Source organism: Triticum aestivum, chromosome 2A (genome assembly GCF_018294505.1).
Source record: "Triticum aestivum cultivar Chinese Spring chromosome 2A, IWGSC CS RefSeq v2.1, whole genome shotgun sequence".
NCBI classification, from domain to species: domain Eukaryota; kingdom Viridiplantae; phylum Streptophyta; class Magnoliopsida; order Poales; family Poaceae; genus Triticum; species Triticum aestivum.
Window position 1 is genome coordinate 566,610,677 of NC_057797.1, and position 23,879 is coordinate 566,634,555.

General features: G+C 44.8%; 1 protein-coding gene and 1 long non-coding RNA gene across 3 annotated transcripts; one reads left to right on the forward strand and one right to left on the reverse strand.

Annotated features, from left to right (window-relative positions):
* The first annotated feature begins 701 nt into the window (after positions 1-701).
* On the forward strand, positions 702-1,834 carry LOC123185584 (uncharacterized). The gene is made up of 3 exons (XR_006493442.1): positions 702-802; positions 1,270-1,416; positions 1,789-1,834. It is a non-coding gene; the product is annotated as an uncharacterized lncRNA (long non-coding RNA).
* A 4,143-nt stretch (positions 1,835-5,977) lies between these two features.
* On the reverse strand, positions 5,978-15,550 carry LOC123189463 (CRM-domain containing factor CFM2, chloroplastic). Of its 2 annotated transcripts, none has more exons than XM_044601886.1 (13): positions 14,931-15,550; positions 13,565-14,378; positions 13,347-13,474; positions 9,108-9,428; positions 8,852-9,005; positions 7,684-7,976; positions 7,539-7,598; positions 7,345-7,455; positions 7,132-7,248; positions 6,925-7,029; positions 6,623-6,848; positions 6,410-6,540; positions 5,978-6,326 (listed from the first exon to the last, which is right to left on the reverse strand). In XM_044601886.1, exons 1-13 carry the CDS (start codon positions 15,540-15,542, stop codon positions 6,135-6,137), a joined length of 3,264 nt encoding a protein of 1,087 aa, XP_044457821.1. In that variant the 5' UTR covers positions 15,543-15,550; the 3' UTR covers positions 5,978-6,134. The 2 variants fall into 2 exon arrangements, with proteins under 2 accessions (XP_044457821.1, XP_044457820.1); XM_044601885.1 differs by having other exon boundaries at positions 7,132-7,254.
* Positions 15,551-23,879: the final 8,329 nt, after the last annotated feature.

A 23,879-nucleotide genomic window follows, 5' to 3' on the forward strand; every position in this document is an offset into this window, starting at 1 on the left:
AGTGTACTTTTTATTGATATGAATCTTCAGGCTTCATTTTGAAATTTTGGGCCACGAACCTTGATCGCAAAAGTAACAGGTATCATGGTGAGGCAAGTTTCTGTTTTGCATGTTGCCTTATTTCTCTTCTATCTGCAGTTTGCTTCCACGTTCTATATGTTTGCGAGGAAATTTCAAATCAATTTGTATGCTCATCAATTGTTGCATCTATAATACGTATGTGAATCATGTACCTTACGGATTCCTTAAGGGCCTCATGATTGTTCGTGTTTTTTTCATACGAAAACACCAAGGTTATTATCCTAACTATCATAGTTTGTACCAGCAGGATTATCATAACAATTTTATGCAATTTTTTTTCCAGGTGATTACATAGTTAAAGGTAGTGAATTTTTTTAGTCCTGTGTGATTTCTTATCAACTGAGCTATCAAATTGTGCATTACGTACTTGGTCACAACGTTGTAACCGGCACCCTCGCGCCAAGACGCGTTTCCGATCTCATTGGATACTTTTGTACTTTAGTTAGAAGCAGAATTGTCAGAAGCAAGCATAGTGGCCATATGATGAAGCCGATAAGTGTTTAGTAGAGACTCCAATCAATTCGATCTCTCCATGATCTTTACCGCATATGATATTTTCCTTCTGGGTATTTAACTTTGTCAAGTGCATGCTATGGTTCAGAACAAAATTTAGTTTCTAATTATAATTCAGTGATTTTCTTACCTTGTATTTTATTTTGCATAATTGTAGAAATTGCGGTGGCCATCCGCGGATCTACTGTTCTTGGTTTGCTTTGTCGAGGTATGATCTTTCATAATGTGTTGTATCTTGCAATATTATTTGATTTGTTCTTGCCATCATTTTTCAGTCTCTTGCAATATTATTTGATTTATTTCTCTCATAAACAGAGCACAAGTTGCCCCTTCTAATTGATCTGTCTTGTATCTATATGGTGCAGTGGTGTGTTATGTAGAATATGTACGGTCCCATGTTTTGTTTTCTGCATTACTTTGTTGTTCTCTAAGCTCTACCAATAGTGAGACCAAATTATGTTCGGTATATTCCTTACATGGTAGATCCACGGATGTCCACTCCAATTTCTACAATTTTTTAATACAACAAACTACCATTTTTAATCATACACTACCTCCTCTGACCAAGATGGTCGTCGTCCCATCTTTGTGGTTTGGGAATATGCTCTTTTATTTTGCAAGCAGAAAATTGATTAAGGTTTGTGTGATCAAGTTTATGTGTTGCCTGCTATGCAGTGTCCCGGGCAAGAGGACCAAGTGTGGGCGGGTAGGTATCGGCAAGGCGGGCTGTCAGCACGGTGTTGGAGTTGGTCGGTAGTGGTGCACCTACGCCGTGTATGGATCAATACTGTAGGAGGTTCCATTGAGGCCCAGTCTATCCAGGTAGTTTGTTATACTACGGACTTGGATACACTTTATTTATCAAGGATTTTTGTATATCATAATATCAAAGGCAAAAGGGTCTGTCTATGGATGCACTTCTTATGGCCATGTATAGTTCAGAGCCACTGTTATTCATCAAGAACATAATTTAACTAAAGCTCATTAAAATAGTTCCCATAGAAATAATCACTTTAGATTGGTAGTGTCAAAAGGATGCAGAACATTTGTAATATTTCTTCCCATATTCATGAGACTTCCACTCTACTGTTGCATTACTCAAATTTAATTTCATTACATATGTGTGCATGTATCAGTTTTCATATTTAAAGTGATATATTTAAGAATTATGAGAAATTTTGCCAAATTTGCCAGGCACAAAACAGAGACATCTGAAAGCAGGACAGACGTCACTCATGGAGGCAATTGAACCAAGCTATGGCATCGTAGTTTTATCTCTATTGCCACTGTTGGCTTTTGCTCTCTTGTGTTCCTGCTCATGTTACCGAACTTAATGTTAGCTAATTAGCTTTTGTAATCGTGTGACCGTGTTGAATTGGATGTTGCCTTGCTTCCGCGACGGGTTAGCTTTTATAATCTCATGACCATGTTGAACTTGATGATGTTACACTTCTCGATAATTGGTTGTTCTGTTACATGTGCTAAACTTGCCTTCATACTAATGCATCATGCCGTTTGATCTTCCGCGGCTTGACCATATCGTTAAGACCGGCACCCTCGCGCCAAGGCGAGTTGCCGATCTAGTCCAACATGATCGAGCGTGGATTCCATGAACCTTTCAAGGACAGACCACGCCAAACAAAGCGGTAATTCTGCCTGCGCGCGGGTGCAGTCTTTTTAGGCCAACTCCACCGCGCGACCCCAAACGGACGTCCGGATTGGCCGGATTTTGTCCCTTTGGAGCACCGATGGGTTCGCCCGTGTCCGGCTTTGTCAGGTGGGTCGTGCGTGCGGCCACCGCGTGGCCGCACCCCAAATCGTGTCCGGGGTGGACGTGAATAAAAAATTATAAAAACTAGAATGAAATAACTAAAAAAGTAAATAAACGCATTAAAAAAACATAAAACATATATAGGGGTCGGCCACAAAACGGCCCAGTTTCCACGCCACTTAAAAGGCCCAGTTTCAAAATTAACGTATAAAAACAAAATAAAAAAACGCCTCCCGCGCGCTCCTGCCGCGCCCATCGGTGTCGTGGCCGTCGCCGTCTTCACTGGACGCCGGTGTCGTCGTCGTCGCTGACGAGGTCGACGTAGGCCGGCGGCGTCCACATGTGGGCCGGCGGTGCGTGGTAGACGGGGGCGGGCTGGACGGCCGGAGGTGCCTGCACCACCTCCTCCCGTGGCGACGCCTCCCGCTCTGGTGACCGCGGCGGAGTGGGGCACCAGTTCACGCCCACGCCGGCGGCCATCTCCGGAGCAGTGCAGGACCAGCCCAACCCCTAGCCCAGCAGCTGCTGGAACGCAGCCACCGGCTCCTCCTCCTCGAGATGGCTACCTCGCCAGCAGCGGAGCGGGCCGTCATTTCCTCCAGGCCCTCCCATTGCCGCTCATCGTGCGTGTACATGGAGTCCTCCATGACACGCGCCATGAGACGGGCCTCCTCCTCCTCCGTCATGCGAGGAGGTGGTGGTGGCGATGGAGACGGCGAAGGCGACGGCATGGGCGTGACGCCGCGCACCCGCCTACGCCCGCGCTCCTCGGGAGCAGGCGCTGCGCGCTCCTGTCGTGGCCGTCGCGGCCCCGTCGAGGTGCCGGCGAAGAACGACGCACGCCTGGTGTCGTGCTCGTCACGAAATCAGGTGTCCCAGAGCCCGGAGTCGGGGACGTACCTGGGGTCGTAGAAGAGGTCGTCGGGAAGGAGGCGGCGGCGGCGCTCGATCTCCTTGTTGCGCGCACGGCCACTCGTCGGGACCGGCGGGATCGGGACCCGGTCGGCGGAGAGATGCCAGTTATTGGGAGATGGACGTCGCTCTAGGGGAGCGGCGTCCTCGTCTCCCAATAACGGCGGCACACCGACGAGCGGACGTAATGCCGGTCGCGCTCGCCGGCGGACGTGGGCGCGATGGAGAAGGCAGGCGGCGTGGTGGCGATGGCGAGCCGCGGCGGCGTCCCGACGAGGAACCAGCCTCGCGGTCGTGCTTGCCTTTGCAGCCCATGGCTGCGGGAGGGCGGCCGGCGAGGTGTTGGCTAGGGTTTAGGACTGGGGCTGTCGGGTTTCGAGGAGGCCGCGGGATGGCGTGGGGTAGTGTGGACGACGACCCGTCCACGCTTCCCACTTAAAGAAGGACGGCGACCGTTCAACGTGCGGATGACAGGTGGGGCCGCCCGCTCGTGTGCATTGATGTGGGTGGGTGGGAGGTAGGTGGCCGCCTGCCACGCGGCCCCGACGCGGACAAGGCGCGCGTCCGTTTGGTGTCCGTCGCGACTCAAACCCGGCGCAAGTTTGCGCTCGAAATGGATCGACCGGAATACAAAACGGATAAGATGAGTCCGGACCGTCGCGCGCTGGGCCGTCTCCTTTGCCCATTTTACTCCAAACAGACGGGACCGGACATGGTCGCGCGGTGGAGTTGGGCTTAGAAGTTTTTTTCTATCCTTTCCTGCAGCAAAGATTCCAAGCCCGCGATGTCGGGGTCAGGTAAAGCAATTCCTACGTACTCCTACGCATACTCCCGTTGCGCGCATGCAGGCTTGGACAAAAGGCGCGGCTTTGTCCTCTTGCAGCGCTAAAGCTGGATTTTGTAAAGGTTGGAAAGGCGAAAGCCGTGCTCTGCTTTCTTGTTTTTCGTACTGTTTTTCTGTTGGGAAAAGGAGCCAGTACTGCCGTGATTCGCGTAAAAAGAAAGAGATACGGCTGTGAAGATGCACTGCAGTACGAGCTCAGGGTAGCGTATATGAGCATAGCCATGCTGTCTTTTCCTTCTTGCTGTTGTGGATAAAATCATAAAAGGATGCTGTCCGCATCGAGATACTGCCTAGCCAGGAATATAATAGTCCCTATGTAAAAATTTACCAAAATGATAAAAAATCTAACATCAGATCTTTTGGCATGGCAAATCAAACTTTTTTATGGCAATTAATGTTGATGCATGGATGATATTTAGTTAGTGAGCACAACAATTTTCTAGCAAAAATATGAACTCAGGCCAACTTGCCATGGGCGCCAATTAAACTTGCCACCTTCGATAAACATAATTTATCATAAAAAACGCTCGATTTGTCATGCCTAAAAATCTAACATTAGCTAGATATCTGGGTCCAAAATTTAACGGTTTTGGCAGTTTATAAATTTAAACTGTCAAAACGACTTATATTTGTTTATAGAACGCGAGGGTACTCAAACTATTGATAGTAATAAGAGGGACCAAACAATCACACCTAAGAGCTTATTTTGATATCAACCCGATTCCTTATCCCAACAATATGTTTTTGGTTGCACGGTAGAAATTTTGTTTTACGTTGTTGTAGCATTTTGTGTGCCCCTGACAAAGTTGTCATGCTAAGGGCCCCATGACCAGTGCATCGGAGCAACAACCATCATCGATGGATGGAGTTGCATGGGGGCGGGTGTTCTTTGCATAACTCATAACGAAGCATCAATGTAATACAAACACGATGAGCATACAACCGGTCATTGTACAATCAAAGTGCACACAATCAACACCAACATACACACACAAAGGATCAAGCCGTCAAAGAGCGAAGTCACACAAGGTCAAAATGTGGTGAGAGATATCTTTGCTAAGAGATCATCTCTTAGCATTTTGAGATTCATCGATCCAATCTATAGGCGCCTTCTAACTGCTCAAGTCCACTGAGCTCAATTTCAAAAATATTAGATTCTGCATCTCTTAATTAAGAGAAGACAATTTTTTTTTCCATCGCTCCACCTTAGTATTTATCCTACACAACACTTATAAAATCAGTTTTGCTAAAGCACATCTAGATACTTATAAAATAACACAATTGTGCATGCCCTAATACATCACTGCACTTTAGTCCCGTCCTTTAAAAAGAGATGTGACTAGCAAAGTGTAGAATTTGTAACCATTTTTCGTAACAATAACGTGCCAACCTGATACACGGCCAATCAGTTGATTCAGGACGATGGTTTTACCTAACAGGCTAGTAGTAGCTTCAATATTAGCCCGTGAACCGAATGACCGGCGACCAAATAAAGTCTAGTACAATCAGAGACAGCACCTATCTGGATCCAATATCAGAAGTCGCTTCTAGTCGAATTCACAACCTGCGGAGGACACAAGAAGTGGTCAGGCATCCGGGCCGGGCAATCTGTCAATGGGAACAACAGGGCTCGGTGTCGGTAGAGCCGGACAAATCAGCAAACAGGTCATTGCCTTTTGTCGCAGCATCGTCGTGCCTGTGTACTGTGCCATCAGCGAAAGTCTTTTTCAACAGCACAATGATGGGGGGAAGGGGTTTGCTCAGCCACTCGCATCTTTGCTTGATTCCGGCAGATGGCACCAGCAGTTTCAATTTTCTGTCGGATTCCGGCTGCTGAGAGTTTCCACGAGATCTGATTCTGGTTAATGGCGAAGTTCATTCAAAAGGCTTCTCAGACATACGTACAAAATTTACAAGTAGGAGGATGAGAATACACTGAATCAATGTCGTCTGTATTTCCACAACATAGGAGGATCATCTTCCCAAAACACTAGGAGGCTGTCTAGGATCCAGCTATTGTGATTCACCTGGGTGCAGTCCACATTCTAATCTAATGGCTTCAAGGAGCTGTGGTGATATCACCTCCTTTTCGCCCTCATTTGTGCCGTCCTCCCTGGAACTTGTCTGGGTCACGTCCGCTCCCCAGCCTCTGTACAAAATCACTTTGTTTGGTTCTCGTGACACGAGAACCGATCCTGTCGCCTCCTGTTTTTCCATTGAACAGCGAAGAAGCTCAGTTTAATTTAGAGTGCCTCGGATCTAGCAATACTCTGTTGCAGATTACAAACCTCTAGTTCTGATATCAGCTGTTGAACTGGAGTTCCATCTGCTCGGTTCTTGATATTCACAATAGCAAGAGGATGCTTTTTGAAGTGTGTCCGTATTGTTTTTGCAACTCCGGTGATGACATTATTCCTCCCTGCGACAGGAACCAGATGCTATGCTCAGCATAGTAATTTGAAGTTCGGTAGACAATGTAGGAAATAAGGCTAAGAAGATACCAATGGCAAGTACTGGACGTTTCTTCGTCTGCAGAGCTTGCTTCCTTAGCACAAGTCTCTCCCGATTTGATAGAGGTGCAGCTTTGGAAGGCAAGTGAGGAGTATATGTCTGGTCCAATATTGGCTCATCCAGTGCCTGGGAAGGGCTAAGGGTTTTGAAGACTTTGGAATCCTCTTCGCTACCACTGTCTGAATGGCATTCTACAGGAAAGCTCAGCCGATTTTGCTGCAAAAGCAATTCATCAGAATCACCGGGGAACAAAAGAAAGACATCCAATGGGTAGACAACACTAACAACTCACATATTCGATCTGATTATCTGATGAAGCAGAACTTGAATTCTCATTCAGGCATGGCCTCGAAGCCTCAGAGGAATCATCTATAAGCTCGTTCAAACATAACTTGTTCTGCAAATACGTTGTGCAGTATCCTCATTAGTTCACCATAATTCATTGAAAAATCATCAAACTACAAAGTAGAGTTTTTGATAAGGAAGAGTGACTATAGACCTGTGTATCATCTAAAGGAACTCCAGACTTGGTTGTATTCAAGATTCTATTTGTTCCACCTGAACTGCACTCTTCGCTCTCTGGCTCAAAACACTTGGGAGCAACTTCAGGCACTTCCTTGACCATGCATATTTACATAAATACATATTCAGGCACATGATGGAATATACCACTAGGCTGCAATAGAACTACATGCGAGTTAAAAATGTTTACTTTGCTTGTCTCCCCTAATGTTCCAGAGTTGTCACAGAGATCATGTATGCCTTTGTTTTCATGGCCTGAGTTCATCTGATCAGACGAAACCACTGCATGACCCTCCATTTGCTAAAAATATTGTGTTCTGGTTAGCAAAGAAGCTCACATCATTCAACAAAAAATATAACAGTTGACGTTGAACTAACACTCACCATCTGACCCCTCAAGTAGTCGATGTTCTTTGATAGATTAAGCACGTGAAGCTTCAAGGACTAAATAAACAAGGGATGCTTATATCAGGATCTAAAAAATAACCTCACGAGAAGTCCATCACAAACAAATGCATTTAAGTTTCACCTTGTGGCGCTGAAGCTCTACAGAACGCTTCAGAGCATCTTTTTTATTCAACAAAGATTTTGGCCTGAGAGCTGACGGCCTCTGGTAGTTCTTCCCTCGATACATTATAATTGCATGTCCTTTGCTCACTCTCTCCACTGCCACCAAAATACCACCACTCTCAGCTTCTAGTGTTCGAGCAGCATATGTAACATCTTCCATGCTGTGTTCTTTACACATAATTTTGACAAGTTCTCGATACTTCCAATGAAGGTGCATATTTTCAATTGTTCCATCAAAAACTCCTCTCCTTCCTGCAAGTCAATAGAAAAAATGATATTAGAAAAAAAAAAAAAAAGGGCAACCTGGTGCATGTAGCTCCCGCTTGCGCAGGGTCCAGGGAAGGGTCCGACCACTTTGGGTCTATAGTACGCAGCCTTTCCCTACATTTCTGTAAGAGGCTGTTTCCAGGACTTGAACCCATGACCTCATGGTCACAAGGCAGCAGCTTTACCACTGCGCCAAGGCTCCCCTTCAAAAAATGATATTAGAAGAGATAATAAAAATGTAAGATAGAAACGGAAGAGGATTTTTTTATAGGAACCGCACCCTAGCTACCTAGTTCACACCTTCTTAAAATGATCCCAGCAAACAGCATGCTGTCTAGTCATTCAAATTCTACTAGGGACTAGGATTTCATATTATGTGTTGACAGACAAGTACTGCACACTATTTATTATCATTACCGCAGGTTGTACAAGTTGAGTAAGGAATATTGTTAATATCTTTTAATGTGGGTGAGACATGGATCATTATGATGGTATACTTGCAAAAACGATGGAGGTATAAGATGGTAGAGAATGAGAAGCTTCTCCAGATGGATTGCATCAGATGACAGAACAAGTTCAAATTTGGGCACCTCAAGCAACGTAAAATCAGACAGGATTCACCCTTTTAACATGAGAACTGCAACCCTATGACACTTGTAGGAAAATATTACACATATCTTTTCAATCTAATTTCATACAAAATAATTCAATAAACTACTCCCTCCGTCCCGTAATATAAGAACGTTTTTGACACTACACTAGTGTCAAAAACGTTCTTATATTATGGGACAGAGGGAGTAGTTAGGTATTGCTCAGAACATACGTGCACAGTGTAATGGAAGGTTGAGAAGAATAATCACCTAACAGCAGAAATGGCTTCATCTGCAAACCAACTTTCCTCAACATGTACCTCTCCTCTTCTGAGATGGTCTCTCTTGTTTCAGCTTTTGAAGGCCGAGATGCCTTTTCTAGCTCCTCAAGAAGTTTTTCAGCCTTCTTTTTCTCTGCTATAGCCTGGAAATATGTTTATATGTATTATGTGGTGGGATCTTAAAAATAATAGAAGGACATCAAAATTACAAAGAGACAGCAACAGGTAAATTTAAATAAAAATACCTGAGATAATCTGGTTTCCATGTTCTGGGCAACTGTATTTAGAGATTCAGTTCTATAATCTGTAACAGAAGTTTCGCCTTCATGTTTTTCTTCATGACATTCATGCCCGTGTACCGAGGCATCATTTGCCATCTTCAGTTCAGAAGCATCTTGAGTAGGTATGCTTTCTTCAATTTCAGGCTTGGGCTTATTGATCATGGAATTGTCATGCTTTCTGCGTTTTTCTATTGCAAGAGAGACAGCTGGGGGGAGGAAGTCTTTTCCTCTGTATAGTACAATTGACTCGTTGTCCCTTGATAAAAGGGTCCCACCAGTCAAGCCCTGGAAGATAAAGAATTTAACAGTTGTAATTTACCTTTCTGGTCTGAGATGAAGATTATAGCGAGTAGTGTCTTGTGATGTCAATTCAAGAGTATTGTAGAGAAAAGTAAAGCTAGAAGGTCTTCACAGGTTTACTTCTACTTTCTGACTCCGATAACATAGTGTTGGAGTTAGATGATGGTGTTGTTTTTTTGCTTTTTTAAGTATACAAGGTCATGTGTGGCTCTAGTTTTTGTTCATGTTTTGTTCATGAGTAATAGCTGAGTTGTAATTACGAGAGCCTCTAGTTTGGGAACAGACACTCATGTACAGATGTACTCTTTACCTATCAATAGAACATGTTGCTAGGTCAAACCATCAAACTCTTAGACCATGGATTACATTGTTTTTTCAGATCTTTGGATTAAACTCTTTCTGCCTTTTTTGTGTTCCTTGGTCAAACCAGGAAAGCATGGTCAATAGTGTAAGTTTTGAACTGCATGCATGCAACATTTAGTTCAAACAGCCAGTTTCAACGGGTGGAAAAAACAGCAACGAGCACCCCGCTCTTCAATAGTTTGATGTCCACAACGAGCACCAGAAACTCGGAGATAAAGTATGCTTGCCTATGTCTGATCTCACATATATCAAAGTGACGAGCAGACAACTGGTGGCTAATGTTTGCCATTCAAGCACAACTAATAACTAATTAGGTGGGTTTATTTGTGGATTTTCTGGGACTTGATCCCACAAACTCGTGGTAACTTGTCTGCTAACCTCTTAAGTTGATTACGATGATAATCAACTGCATCCCCTGGAAGAAAAAATAATGTGCCATAGACATGAACCAGCTAAGTTTCCACAGAGTGGAGAAACAGTTATGCTTCAGAACATATGAGTCCTAGGCTGCAGTAGTTTAACTTAAAAAATCAAAGACTGCAGGGGAGACCTTGACAGCAAGTTTATTAGAAGGAATTTTACAACTTGTGTACAGTATGTACAAAGCACCACTAGGGTTAGGCTATACGGAAACATGCATGTACAGGGAGACTAAAACAGAGAGTCGATCCAGGTTAGCAGGGGTGACCTAGCCTCCTCTTTGAGCCTATACTTGCAGCTGGATGTCCTTCATGAAGTTGTTCTTCCAAACAGCGAATCTAAGATGGATCTGGTCAAAACAATTATTGTTCCTTTGCTTCCAGATGTACCAGGTCACCATAATTGTGACTTTGAAGAAAAAAGGCTGGGAGAAAGTGATGTGGACAGCTAGGATCATCTGCTCTGTATTGTCGGAGGAGGCCAATGGATGTTCAGAAAATGCCAGCAGGCCTTGCTGAAAGGACAATTGAAGAACAGGTGACCACAAGTTTCCAGAGCGCCAAGCCAACGGAGCACACATGAGGAGCTCATAATGCCAGTGTAGTTTCTTCAGACTAGCATATCTCAGGTCTGAGCCAATCACGAAGGAGGAGCTAAACAAAGGCCTTGAGCTTGGTAGTCATTTGCAGCGGCAAAATCATTTAAAGATACTGGGACTTGTAAATCTCTGAAGCGCCAGGAATATACTCCCTCTGTTCCTAAATATAAGACGTTTTGGCAGTTCAATTTGAACTGCCAAAACGTCTTATATTTAGGAATGGAGGGATTAATTTGGAAGATTAAATACAGAGAGCCAATAGAGAGAGTAATGAACCTACCAAAAGTAAAAGTCACATTGTGTCCAAGGAAGCTTGCATCACATAAAGAGAATATTCTAGTTCTAAGGAATGTAAAATTAGCCTGAAATGTTCAGTTTTGCTTGCTAAAAATTTGAATAGTACAAAGTTGGGGGCAAATAATTCCATTTGAACATGTGCATACTTTCTTTGCCTCCTGCTGTGGCTAGCCTTTTGCAGGAATATGATAATGTGTTACATGTGTACCGCCAGGCTCCCGCGATCAGGGGAATTGAACATCAGATTGACCTAATTCCGGCTGCCTCCTTGCTCAACCGTGCACCATATAGGACCAATCCCTAGGAGATTGGTCAGGTCAGCTTGGCTTTTGGCAAGGCTGATTCAGCGATTGCTTGGCTCATCGATCCTCTCAGCCTGAAGCCTTGATCGTGAGGCTCACCTCCACAAATTGAAGGCATCTATCTCATCGAAAGGTCGCACCACTCTACTGCTATATCAAGGGGTGCGGGTGGGGGGTCAAGGATATTCGCAGCTTGCTTGGCCTCTGGAAGTTAAGAAGACAGTGTTTAACAAAGGAGCATAGAAGGGAAGAAAAAGGAGTGCAGCCTGGCGAAGTGATTTCTGGGGATTGGCACAGCCCAAGGGATCATGCCAGAAGGATATACTGTCATCTATCACAATCTAGCAGTTGATGAATCGTTCGAACTTGCCACACAGACCGAAAACATCCCGCCACCAGAATGATCCCGCATGGGCGCGAGGAAGGACGCTATTGTTGTTACAGTACTGCCAAACCATGTTAAGTACTAACCCAGTGAATATTATTGTAAAAATTGTGAAGCGATTTTGAGCATGAGGGCCTTATTGTGAACAATGAGATTTGTGACGCAAGCCCCCCATTGCCTTTAAGCTTGCACACACCATGTTCCAGGCAGCAAGGGATTTCCTATATGTCTGCCCCATAGGAAGTGAAGTCAGTAAAGGTTAATATTTTCTTTTACACCTTCAGCTAAGCAGAGTATGCCCATATAGTAGGAAGTAGGGCTGCAAGAGAAGGCTCGTGAGCGGCTCAAGATCAACTCATATTTTGGCTCGATTCGAGATCTAATCGAAAAGAATGAGTTGAGTATGAACACTTTATGTAGCTCAATAGAGAAATGAGCTAATCTTGAGCCAACACTAGATCGCTCGATTTTAGCTCGACAGCCTGATATCGTATAATTATATTACATAATTTTGATATATATTCAAATAAAACATGGAATAATTTATTACCGCATAGATAGTCAAAAAATATATTAAGACATATGTTGTGTATGACTTTTCTCCATTTTACCTACTATCAAACATGGAAGCTTAATTAAGTGCGGAGAAAATTTAGCTCCGATATGGTATGTGGTCAGTCATGTCTTAAATTTCATGTTATTTCGACCAAAGTTTGAGAGCAGACGCACCTTTGTTTTTTTCTCTTACTTTTAAGTACTAGTCTTCAGTTGAGAAAGAATAAGTTGAATTATATACTGGTTTATTATGTTGTGTTCTGACCTACTTTGATTGAAAATTATCCTAGATTATTAAAAAAATCATCTTATTTAGCTCGAGATAGACTCGAGATCGCTAGAAGCTGAGAACGAGCCACTTTCTACAACTCGATCTTGAGCTTCACTCGGAACTCGCTTGAATTTTAGTGCCAATTGAGCTGAACCTAATCCAACTCGCTCGAACTCGACTCGTTTGCAGCCCTAGTAGGAAGGCAGAGAACTAAGAATAAATTTAACCAGTTGAATTTTACCATCAAGGGATATAAAGCTAGAGCAGGAGCAACGCAACACTCGATATGGTCCATCATGGTCATACATGTCAGGGCAAGTAAGAACCAGGGGAAGACCAAGATATGGTCCATAATAAGAGAGTAAGTCTTAAATTTCTTTTCGTGGGTGACATCCAAAAGAACAAAGGAGATGACCTAGCAGAAGATTGATTTAATCAACTTAATCTTTATTCGAAGGTCCAAGCTAGACAATGTTTGACGGTTTGACCTTTCATGACACCGCATTGGTTGGCATGGATGATATCAAGGATGCGTACAACTTCAATTTGATGGAACACAGACAAACATATTACATCTCCAACATTGTTGAGCCAAAGACATTTCACAAGGCCTACAACATCATCAAACTACTGTTTTACCACAAAAAGAAATACTAGAGAATATAAAATGCAATGTACAATTGCATATAATGAATTGATAACACCTACCTACCTTTAATTCCTCGGAGACGAGCTCACTATCAATGCAGAGACCTCTCTTCATCGCAATCTTCGCTACCTCACACCTTTCCCATAACTTGATCATGGATGCAGCCAATCCTTGAAGGTTACTGCTTCTTCCTAGACAGTGGAAACTAGAAAAGTTAATAACAGGTGGTCCTCATCAACTTAATCCAAGATGGTAGAAAATAGAAAATTTCCGAACATTACCAAGTGCATAGTGGTAGGGTAAAGGACGAGCTAGCCTCCTAAGGATAGTCATTTCTCTATCTGTTAGCTTGGGTGGTACACCTGAAGGAAGAAGACGGAAAGGCCTACGGAATCCAGGAACGATAGCTGGCAACAAATCAGCATCCACTGGAATGGGATCATACCCCCACCATTCAGAAAACCGTGGACCCAGCCCATCTAATAATTTGTCACCGTCCTTCGCAAGCTTGACCTCCCCAGGCAACTGTAATCGGAACTTATTAGGAGAACCAACACCGGTAACTAAGGTAGACCTAGCTAAAGGTCTGACCACACTAGGGGGATTTACATTTTTGCCTATATGAAATCTTGCATGCTGTTTGTTTGCAGCTCCACTATTAATTTTCACTGCTGATCTACCCTCCTGTGTATCAACAACAGGCGCTTTAGAGGATATCATGGGATAATTTGCGTCATCCTTTCTGGCCACACTCTGCCCCATAGATAATATATCATGATTCTCATGTTCCTCTCCTATACTCCTCTGTTCTCCATATACTATGGCAACATTTTCGACAGCCTCATCTTTGTAATGAATACTATCTTTTGTATCATTCTTACCATCCTCTTCACTACTACATTGTTCCACAGATAAAAAACCAAGATCTTCATCATCATCATCATCATCATCAGAACTGCTCTGCTCTGATGATTCATCCTTGAGACAATCATCCATCTTTTGCTGGTCATGGAAGTAAGGATATTTATAGTTGGTTCCTCTGTACAGTATGATGGTGCTTCCAGATCTCCAAATAACCAAGCCTCCAGTTTTCCTCTATCAAGCAAAACACACAGAGGATGAAAAATTGCAAGTTGGATAACACTGAGATGAAAATAGTTGGGTCCAACTTCTTTTTACAAGTTGCAAGTTGGATACCAGCATTTTTCTTGTTACAAACTTCTTTTGTTAAATGGAATTAGAATTCAAATTCAAATATATAGTGAAGCGATAACTATGTGCATGCTAATCCACTCATAGATTAATTTATTTCAAGCACGCAAGATATACAAATTCACATCCTGGCCATATGACTACAAAGTTATGGGAGCAGCATTTCGTCCTGTCATTCTGCACATTTCAGATTTCACATCAAGAGTGTGAAATCATCTATACTGTATACACACAGCCTCTTATCAACCTATTCTATAGGTGTCCAAAGGCAAATACTAACACCGCGCAAAAAAGAAAAGGCAAACACTAACATTAAGTGGCATTCAACATTCAAAGCCAATGCATGCTCACATATAGCGATACACCTGTGCACAAGAAGCAGCGAGCAAACCTTAATTGGGAACGCATAGCAAGGTTCCATAGTGCGGTGCTCACCTCGAGAACCTCGTGGGTGCGCCTCATGTTCATGGCGGAGATATCATCGCACCTGATCTTCACGAGCTCCGCGTTGCGCCATCGCTCGTGTATCCCGTTCACGATCCCCTCTGTGACGCCGGGCTTCCCCACCTTGAGCCTCTTACGCAGCCGGATGCCGACCCCCTGCAGCCGCCGCAGCTCATCCCGCGGCAGCGTAAGCTCCGCCGCGGACGGCGGCGTCGGTGCCGCTGCCGCATCCCTCCCCCGCCTCTGCCTGCGCCGCGCCGCGTCCGCCTCGCCGTCGCCAGTGGACCAGCTAGGGTCTAGCGTGGAGCCGACGCGGTGGCGAGGAAGCTGGGCCGGAGTGGGCACGAAAATCTCCCCGGGGGACGGGGCGTCGGCGCTCGGGGCCGGGGATGGAATGGGGGTCTCCGGGGAGGTCTCGAGATATCCGAGGCTGCGGAGCTTGTCGGAGATGCGGCGGAGCGCGGACTTGGCGAGGAGCTCCGGCTCTGGGGAAGGCGAGGCGCGGACGGGAGGGAGGCGGGGGTGAGGGTGGCGGGGTCTGGAAGTGGCGACGGGGAGGGAGAGGATGGGAGGGGAGGGGTGGGGGAAGAATTGGAGGAGCATTTGGGCGGGGTGGGGTGGGAACCGAGGGAGAAAGAGGGGGTTTAAGCCGCGAGCTGGAGGATAAGGCGTTGGGAGGTGATAGACAAAGAACATGACGATCCAAGCTTTTGAATTTTTATAGGTCTGGCATTTCCGTTCTCAAGGAATTTTGTACTCTTAAGATTTCCGAAAAAAGCTTTCGCCACGTTTTATAAATAAAGCAACCACCGAGCATAAAGTTATCAAGATACTAACCTAATAACAGAGACACTCATAAAGCCACGGCAGGAAGGTCCAACAAACACGCACACAGACAAAACCCAGGTTTAGCTATGGGCACAGCACAACAAGCCCAACACAGGCGCACGACACGCACAACAAACAAAATGGCGGTAGCAAGGTGGAGAAGATCTAATCCGGCTCCGGTGGTGGTGGGGGAAGCGCTGGAGCCATCCGGAGAGCCATCACACGAAGCTGGGTGATGATGGAGGTGATGTCGTCTCTCTCCTGAGAGAGGCTAAGCGGCCGCCAAAGCTGTAAGTAACCAGACCATTTGAATAGAGCGTCAGTAGCGCGACGAAGAGGAATGTGTCGAATCACAAGCTTATTCCTAACAGTCCACAATGTCCAGGCTAGCACCCCGATGATCAGCCACCTGATGTGGCGATCCGAGGGTGGTAATGAAGGAAATATACCCTAGAGGCAATAATAAAGTTATTATTTATTTCCTTGTATCATGATAAATGTTTATTATTCATGCTAGAATTGTATTAACCGGAAACATAATACATATGTGAATACTTAGACAAACAGAGTGTCACTAGTATGCCTCTACTTGACTAGCTCGTTGATCAAAGATGGTTATGTTTCCTAACCATAGACATGAGTTGTTATTTGGTTAACGAGATCACATCATTAGGAGAATGATGTGATTGACTTGACCCATTCCATTAGCTTAGCACTTGATCGTTTAGTTTGTTGCTATTGCTTTCTTCATAACTTATATATGTTTCTATGACTATGAGATTATGCAACTCCCGTTTACCGGAGGAACACTTTGTGTGCTACCAAACGTCACAACGTAACTGGGTGATTATAAAGGTGATCTACAGGTGTCTCCGAAGGTATTTGTTGGGTTGGCGTATTTCGAGATTAGGATTTGTCACTCCGATTGTCGGAGAGGTATCTCTGGGCCCTCTCGGTAATGCACATCACTCAAGCCTTGCAAGCATTGCAACTAATAAGTTAGTTGCGGGATGATATATTACGGAATGAGTAAAGAGACTTGCCGGTAACGAGATTGAACTAGGTATTGAGATACCGACAATAAAATCTCGGGCAAGTAACATACCGATGACAAAGGGAACAACATATATTGTTATGCGATCTGACCGATAAAGATCTTCGTAGAATATGTAGGAGCCAATATGAGCATCTAGGTTCCGCTATTGGTTATTGACCGGAGACGTGTCTCGGTCATGTCTACATAGTTCTCGAACCCGTAGGGTCCGCACGCTTAAAGTTCGGTGACGATCGTAATTAGGGTTTTTGTATTTTGATGTACCGAAGGTTGTTCGGTGTCCCGGATGTGATCACGGACATGAAGAGAGTCTTGAAATGGTCGAGATATAAAGATTGATATATTGGAAGCCTATATTTGGATATCGGAAACGTTCCGGGTGAAATCGGGATTTTACCGGAGTACCGGGGGGTTACCGGAACCCCCCCGGGGGATATTGGGCCTACATGGGCCCTAAGGGAGAAGAGGAGGGCCGGCCAGGGCAGGCCGTGCGCCCCCTCCCCCCTAGTCCGAATAGGACAAGGAAGGGGGGGCCTTTCCTCTTTCTCCCTTCCCCCTTCCTTTTCCAACAAGGCAAGAGGGGGGAGTCCTACTCCCGGTGGGAGTAGGACTCCTCCAGGCGCACCCCTTGGGCCGGCCGCACCTCTCCCTCTCCCTCCTTTATATACGGGGGCAAGGGGGCACCCCATGACACACAAGTTGATCTTCGTGATCGTTCCTTAGCCGTGTGCGGTGCCCCCTTCCACCATATTCCACCTCGGTCATATCGTAGCGGTGCTTAGGCGAAGCCCTGCGTCGGTAGAACATCATCACCGTCATCACGCCGTCGTGCTGATGAAACTCTCCCTCAACACTTTGCTGGATCGGAGCTCGAGGGACATCACCGATTTGAACGTGTGCAGGACTCGGAGGTGCCGTACGTTCGGTACTTGGATCGGTCGGATTGGGAAGACGTACGACTACTTCCTCTATGTTGTGTCAACGCTTCCGTTGCCGGTCTACGAGGGTACGTAGACAAACACTCTCCTCTCGTTGCTATGCATTACCATGATCTTGCGTGTGCGTAGGAATTTTTTTGAAATTACTACGTTCCCCAACAGTGGCATCCGAGCCTAGGTTTTATGCGTTGATATTGTGCACGAGTAGAACACAAGTGAGTTGTGGGCGATATAAGTCATACTGCTTACCAGCATGTCATACTTTAGTTCGGCGGTATTGTTGGATGAAGCGGCCCGGACCGACATTACGCGTACGCTTACGCGAGGCTGGTTCTACCGACGTGCTTTGCACACAGGTGGTTGGCGGGTGTCAGTTTCTCCAACTTTAGTTGAACCAAGTGTGGCTACGCCCGGTCCTTGCGAAGGTTAAAACAGCATCAACTTGACAAACTATCATTGTGGTTTTGATGCGTAGGTAAGAACGGTTCTTGCTAAGCCCGTAGCAGCCACGTAAAACTTGCAACAACAAAGTAGAGGACGTCTAACTTGTTTTTGCAGGGCATGTTGTGATGTGATATGGTCAAGACATGATGCTAAATTTTATTGTATGAGATGATCATGTTTTGTAACCGAGTTATCGGCAACTGGCAGGAGCCATATGGTTGTCGCTTTATTGTATGCAATACAATCGCGCTGTAATGCTTTACTTTATCACTAAGCGGTAGCGATAGTCGTGGAAGCATAAGACTGGCGAGACGACAACGATGCTACGATGGAGATCAAGGTGTCGCGCCAGTGACGATGGTGATCATGACGGTACTTCAGAGATGGAGATCACAAGTACAAGATGATGATGGCCATATCATATCACTTATATTGATTGCATGTGATGTTTATCTTTTATGCATCTTATCTTGCTTTAATTGACGGTAGCATTATAAGATGATCCCTCACTAAATTATCAAAGTATAAGTGTTCTCCCTGAGTATGCACCGTTGCGAAAGTTCTTCGTGCTGAGACACCATGTGATGATCGGGTGTGATAGGCTCTACGTTCAAATACAACGGGTGCAAAACAGTTGCACACGCGGAATACTCAGGTTAAACTTGACGAGCCTAGCATATAACAGATATGGCCTCGGAACACGGAGACCGAAAGGTCGAGCATGAATCATATAGTAGATATGATCAACATATTGATGTTCACCATTAATACTACTCCATCTCACGTGATGATAGGACATGGTTTAGTTGATTTGGATCACGTGATCACTTAGAGGATTAGAGGGATATCTTTCTAAGTGGGTGTTTTTAAGTAATATGATTAATTGAACTTAAATTTATCATGAACTTAGTACCTGATAGTATCTTGCTTGTCTATGTTTAATTGTAGATAGATGGCTCGTGTTGTTGTTCCGTTGAATTTTAATGCGTTCCTTGAGAAAGCAAAGTTGAAAGATGATGGTAGCAGTTACACGGACTGGGTCCGTAACTTGAGGATTATCCTCATTGCTGCACAGAAGAATTACGTCCTGGAAGCACCGAAGTGCCAAGCCTGCTGCAGGAGCAACACCAGATGTTATGAACGTTTGGCAGAGCAAAGCTGATGACTACTCGATAGTTCAGTTTGCCATGCATTACGGCTTAGAACCGGGTCTTCAACGACGTTTTGAACATCATGGAGCATATGAGATGTTCCAGGAGTTGAAGTTAATATTTCAAGCAAATGCCCGGATTGAGAGATATGAAGTCTCCAATAAGTTCTATAGCTGCAAGATGGAGGAGAATAGTTCTGTCAGTGAACATATACTCAAAATGTCTGGGTATCATAATCACTTGACTCAACTGGAGGTTAATCTTCCTGTTGATAGTGTCATTGACAGAGTTCTTCAATCACTGCCACCAAGCTACAAAAGCTTCATGATGAACTATAATATGCAAGGGCATCACACAATCTTAGATTCATCTATTCAACCAACACAAAGAACTTTAAAGAGTGCCCCAAAGTTTCTACCGGAGAGTCAAGACAAAAATGTGTGCCAACCCCTATGCATAAGTTCACGAGGTCACGGAACTCGCAAGTTGATCACCAAAATATACATCAAGTGGATCACGTGATATCCCATTGTCACCATAGATAAGCACATGCAAGACATACATCAAGTGTTCTCAAATCCTTAAAGACTCAATCCGATAAGATAACTTCAAAGAGAAAACTCAATCCATCACAAGAGAGTAGAGGGGGAGAAACATCATAAGATCCAACTATAATAGCAAAGCTCGCGATACATCAAGATCGTGCCGAATCAAGAACACGAGAGAGAGAGAGAGAGAGAGAGAGAGAGATCAAACACATAGCTACTGGTACATACCCTCAGCCCCGAGGGTGAACTACTCCCTCCTCGTCATGGAGAGCGCTGGGATGATGAAGATGGCCGCCGAAGAGGGATTCCCCCCTCCGGCAGGGTGCCGGAACGGGTCTAGATTGGTTTTCGGTGGCTACAGATGCTTGCGACGGCCGAACTCCCGGTCTAGGTTTCTTTCTAGAAGTTTGGGGTTATATAAGAGGTGTTGGAGTCAGGAACAAGTCAGGGGGTCCCCGAGGCGGCCACAAGGTAGGGGGCGCACCCAGGAGGGTAGGGCGCGCCCCCACCCTCGTGGTGGGCTCGGGACTCTTCTGGCCCATCTCCGGTACTCCACGGGCTTCTTCTGGTCCAAAAATGATCTCCGTGAAATTTCAGGTCAATTGGACTCTGTTTGGTTTTCCTTTTCTGCGGTACTCAAAAACAACGAAAAAACAAAAACTGGAACTGGGCTCTAGGTTAATAATTTAGTCCCAAAAATCATATAAAATAGCATATCAATGCATATAAAACATCCAAGGTTGATAATATAATAGCATGGAACAATAAAAAATTATAGATACGTTGGATACGTATCACCCCTCACTTATCTCTTCGTCCCACATTGTCACCTACCTCCAGAAAAAAATCACTCACCCTCTCTCTCCCGAGTTCTTGCTCATTTTGCTGCCAATTTTGATCTCTTTGCTCGAAGCTCTATATATTGCGTTTCAGGGAGAAAAAACCAGAGAGAAGAATTCATCGCATTTTACGATACGGAGCCGCTGCCAAGCCCTAAAACGTCTTGGGAGGGCTGATCTGGAGTCCGTTCGGGGCTCCGGAGAGGGGAATTTGTCACCATCGTCATCATCAACCATCCTCCATCACCAATTTCATGATGCTCACCGCCGTGCGTGAGTAATTCCATCGTAGGCTTGCTGGACGGTGATGGGTTGGATGGGATCTATCATGTAATCGAGTCAGTTTTGTTAGGGTTTGATCCCTAGTATCCACTATGTTCTGAGATTGATGTTGCTATGACTTTGCTATGCTTAATGCTTGTCACTAGGGCCTGAGTGCCATGATTTCATATCTGAACCAATTATGTTTTCATCAATATATGAGTATTCTTGATCCTATCTTGCAAGTCTATAGTCACTTATTATGTGTTATGATCCGTTAACCCCGAAGTGACAATAATCAGGATACTTACCGGTGATGACCATAGTTTGAGGAGTTCATGTATTCACTATGTGTTAATGCTTTGTTCCGGTACTCTATTAAAAGGAGGCCTTAATATCCCTTAGTTTCCATAAGGACCCTGCTGCCATGGGAGGGTAGGACAAAAGATGTCATGCAAGTTCTTTTCCATAAGCATGTATGACTATATTCGGAATACATGCCTACATTACATTGATGAACTGGAGCTAGTTCTGTGTCACCCTAGGTTATGACTGTTACATGATGAACCGCATCCGACATAATTCTCCATCACCGATCCATTTTCTACGAGCTTTCCATATATTGTTCTTCGCTTATTTACTTTCCCGTTGCTATTGCTATCATCACTACAAAATACCAAAAACATCACTTTTACTACTGTTACCTTTTGCTACCGTTTCCACTACTATCATATTACTTTGCTACTAAATACTTTGCTGCAGATATTAAGTTTCCAGGTGTGGTTGAATTGACAACTCAGCTGCTAATACTTGAGATTATTCTCTGGCTCCCCTTGTGTTGAATCAATAAATTTGGGTTGAATACTTTACCCTCAAAAACTGTTGCGATCCCCTATACTTGTGGCTTATCAGGGCGCCCCCTTTAGGGTTCCCCCAAACCCTAGGCGCATGGGCCCTAGGGGGTTTGGTGCCTAGCCCACCTAGGGGCTGGTTCCCCCTCCATATTCAGCCCATAGGAACCCCCGGGTGGACCCCCGGAACCCTTTCGGTGGTCCCGGTACAATACCGATAAACCCCCGAACACTTCCGGCGGCCGAATAGGGACTTCCCATATATAAATCTTTGTCTCCGGACCATTCCTGAACTCCTCGTTACGTCTGGGATCTCATCTGGGACTCCGAACAACATTCGGTAACCACATACAAACTTTCCCTATAACCCTAGCATCATCGAACCTTTAGTGTGTAGACCCTACGGGTTCGGGAGTCATGCAGACATGACCGAGACATCTCTCCGGCCAATAACCAACAGCGGGATCTGGATACCCATGTTGGCTCCCACATGCTCCACAATGATCTCATCGGATGAACCATGATGTCGGGGATTCAATTAATCCCGTATACAATTCCCTTTGTCAATCGGTACGTTACTTGCCTGAGATTTGATCGTCGGTATGCCGATACCTCGTTCAATCTCGTTACCAGCACGTCACTTTACTCGTTCCGTAATGCATGATCCCGTGACTAATTTCTTAGACACATTGAGCTCATTATGATGATGCATTACCAAGTGGGCCCAGAGATACCTCTCCGTCATACGGAGTGACAAATCCCAATCTTGATCTGTGTCACCCAACAGACACTTTCGGAGATACCGGTAGTGCACCTTTATAGCCACCCAGTTACGTTGTGACGTTTGGCACACCCAAAGCATTCCTACGGTATCCAGGAGTTGCACAATCTCATGGTCTAAGGAAATGATACTTGACATTAGAAAAGCTTTAGCAGACAAACTACACGATCTTGTGCTATGCTTAGGATTGGGTCTTGTCCATCACATCGTTCTCCTAATGATGTGATCCCGTTATCAATGACATCCAATGCCCATGGCCAGGAAACCGTAACCATCTATTGATCAACGAGCTAGTCAACTGGAGGCTTACTAGGGACATGTTGTGGTCTATGTATTCACACATGTATTATGATCTCTGGATAACACAATTATAGCATGAACAATAGACAATTATCATGAACAAGGAAATATAATAATAACCATTTTATTATTGCCTCTAGGGCATATTTCCAATAGTCTCCCACTTGCACTAGAGTCAGTATTCTAGTTACATTGTGATGAATCGAACACCCATAGAGTTCTAGTGTTGATCATGTTTTGCTCGTGGAAGAGGTTTAGTCAACGGATCTGCGACATTCAGGTCCGTATGCACTTTACAAATATCTATGTCTCCATTTTGAACATTTTCACGAATGGAGTTGAAGCGACGCTTGATATGCCTGGTCTTCTTGTGAAACCTGGGCTCCTTGGCAAGGGTAATGGCTCCAATGTTCTCACAGAAGAGAGTCATCACGCCCGACGCATTGGGAATAACTCCTAGGTCGGTAATGAACTCCTTCATCCAGATTGCTTCATGTGCTGCCTCCGAGGCTGCCATGTACTCCGCTTCACATGTAGATCCCACCATGAAGCTTTGCTTGCAACTGCACCAGCTGACTGCCCCACCATTCAAAATATACACGTATCCCGTTTGTGACTTGGAGTCATCCAGATCTATGTCGAAGCTAGCATCGACGTAACCCTTTACGGCGAGCTCTTCGTCACCTCCATAAATGAGAAACATATCCTTAGTCCTTTTCAGGCACTTCAGGATATTCTTGACCATTGTCCAGTGTTCCATGCCGGGATTACTTTGGTACCTTCCTACCAAACTTACGGCAAGGTTTAAATCAGGTCTAGTACACAACATGGCATATATAATAGACCCTCTGGCCGAGGCATAGGGGATGACACTCATCTTTTCTTTATCTTCTATCGTGGTCGGGCATTGAGCTATGCTCAATCCCGCACCTTGCAATACAGGCA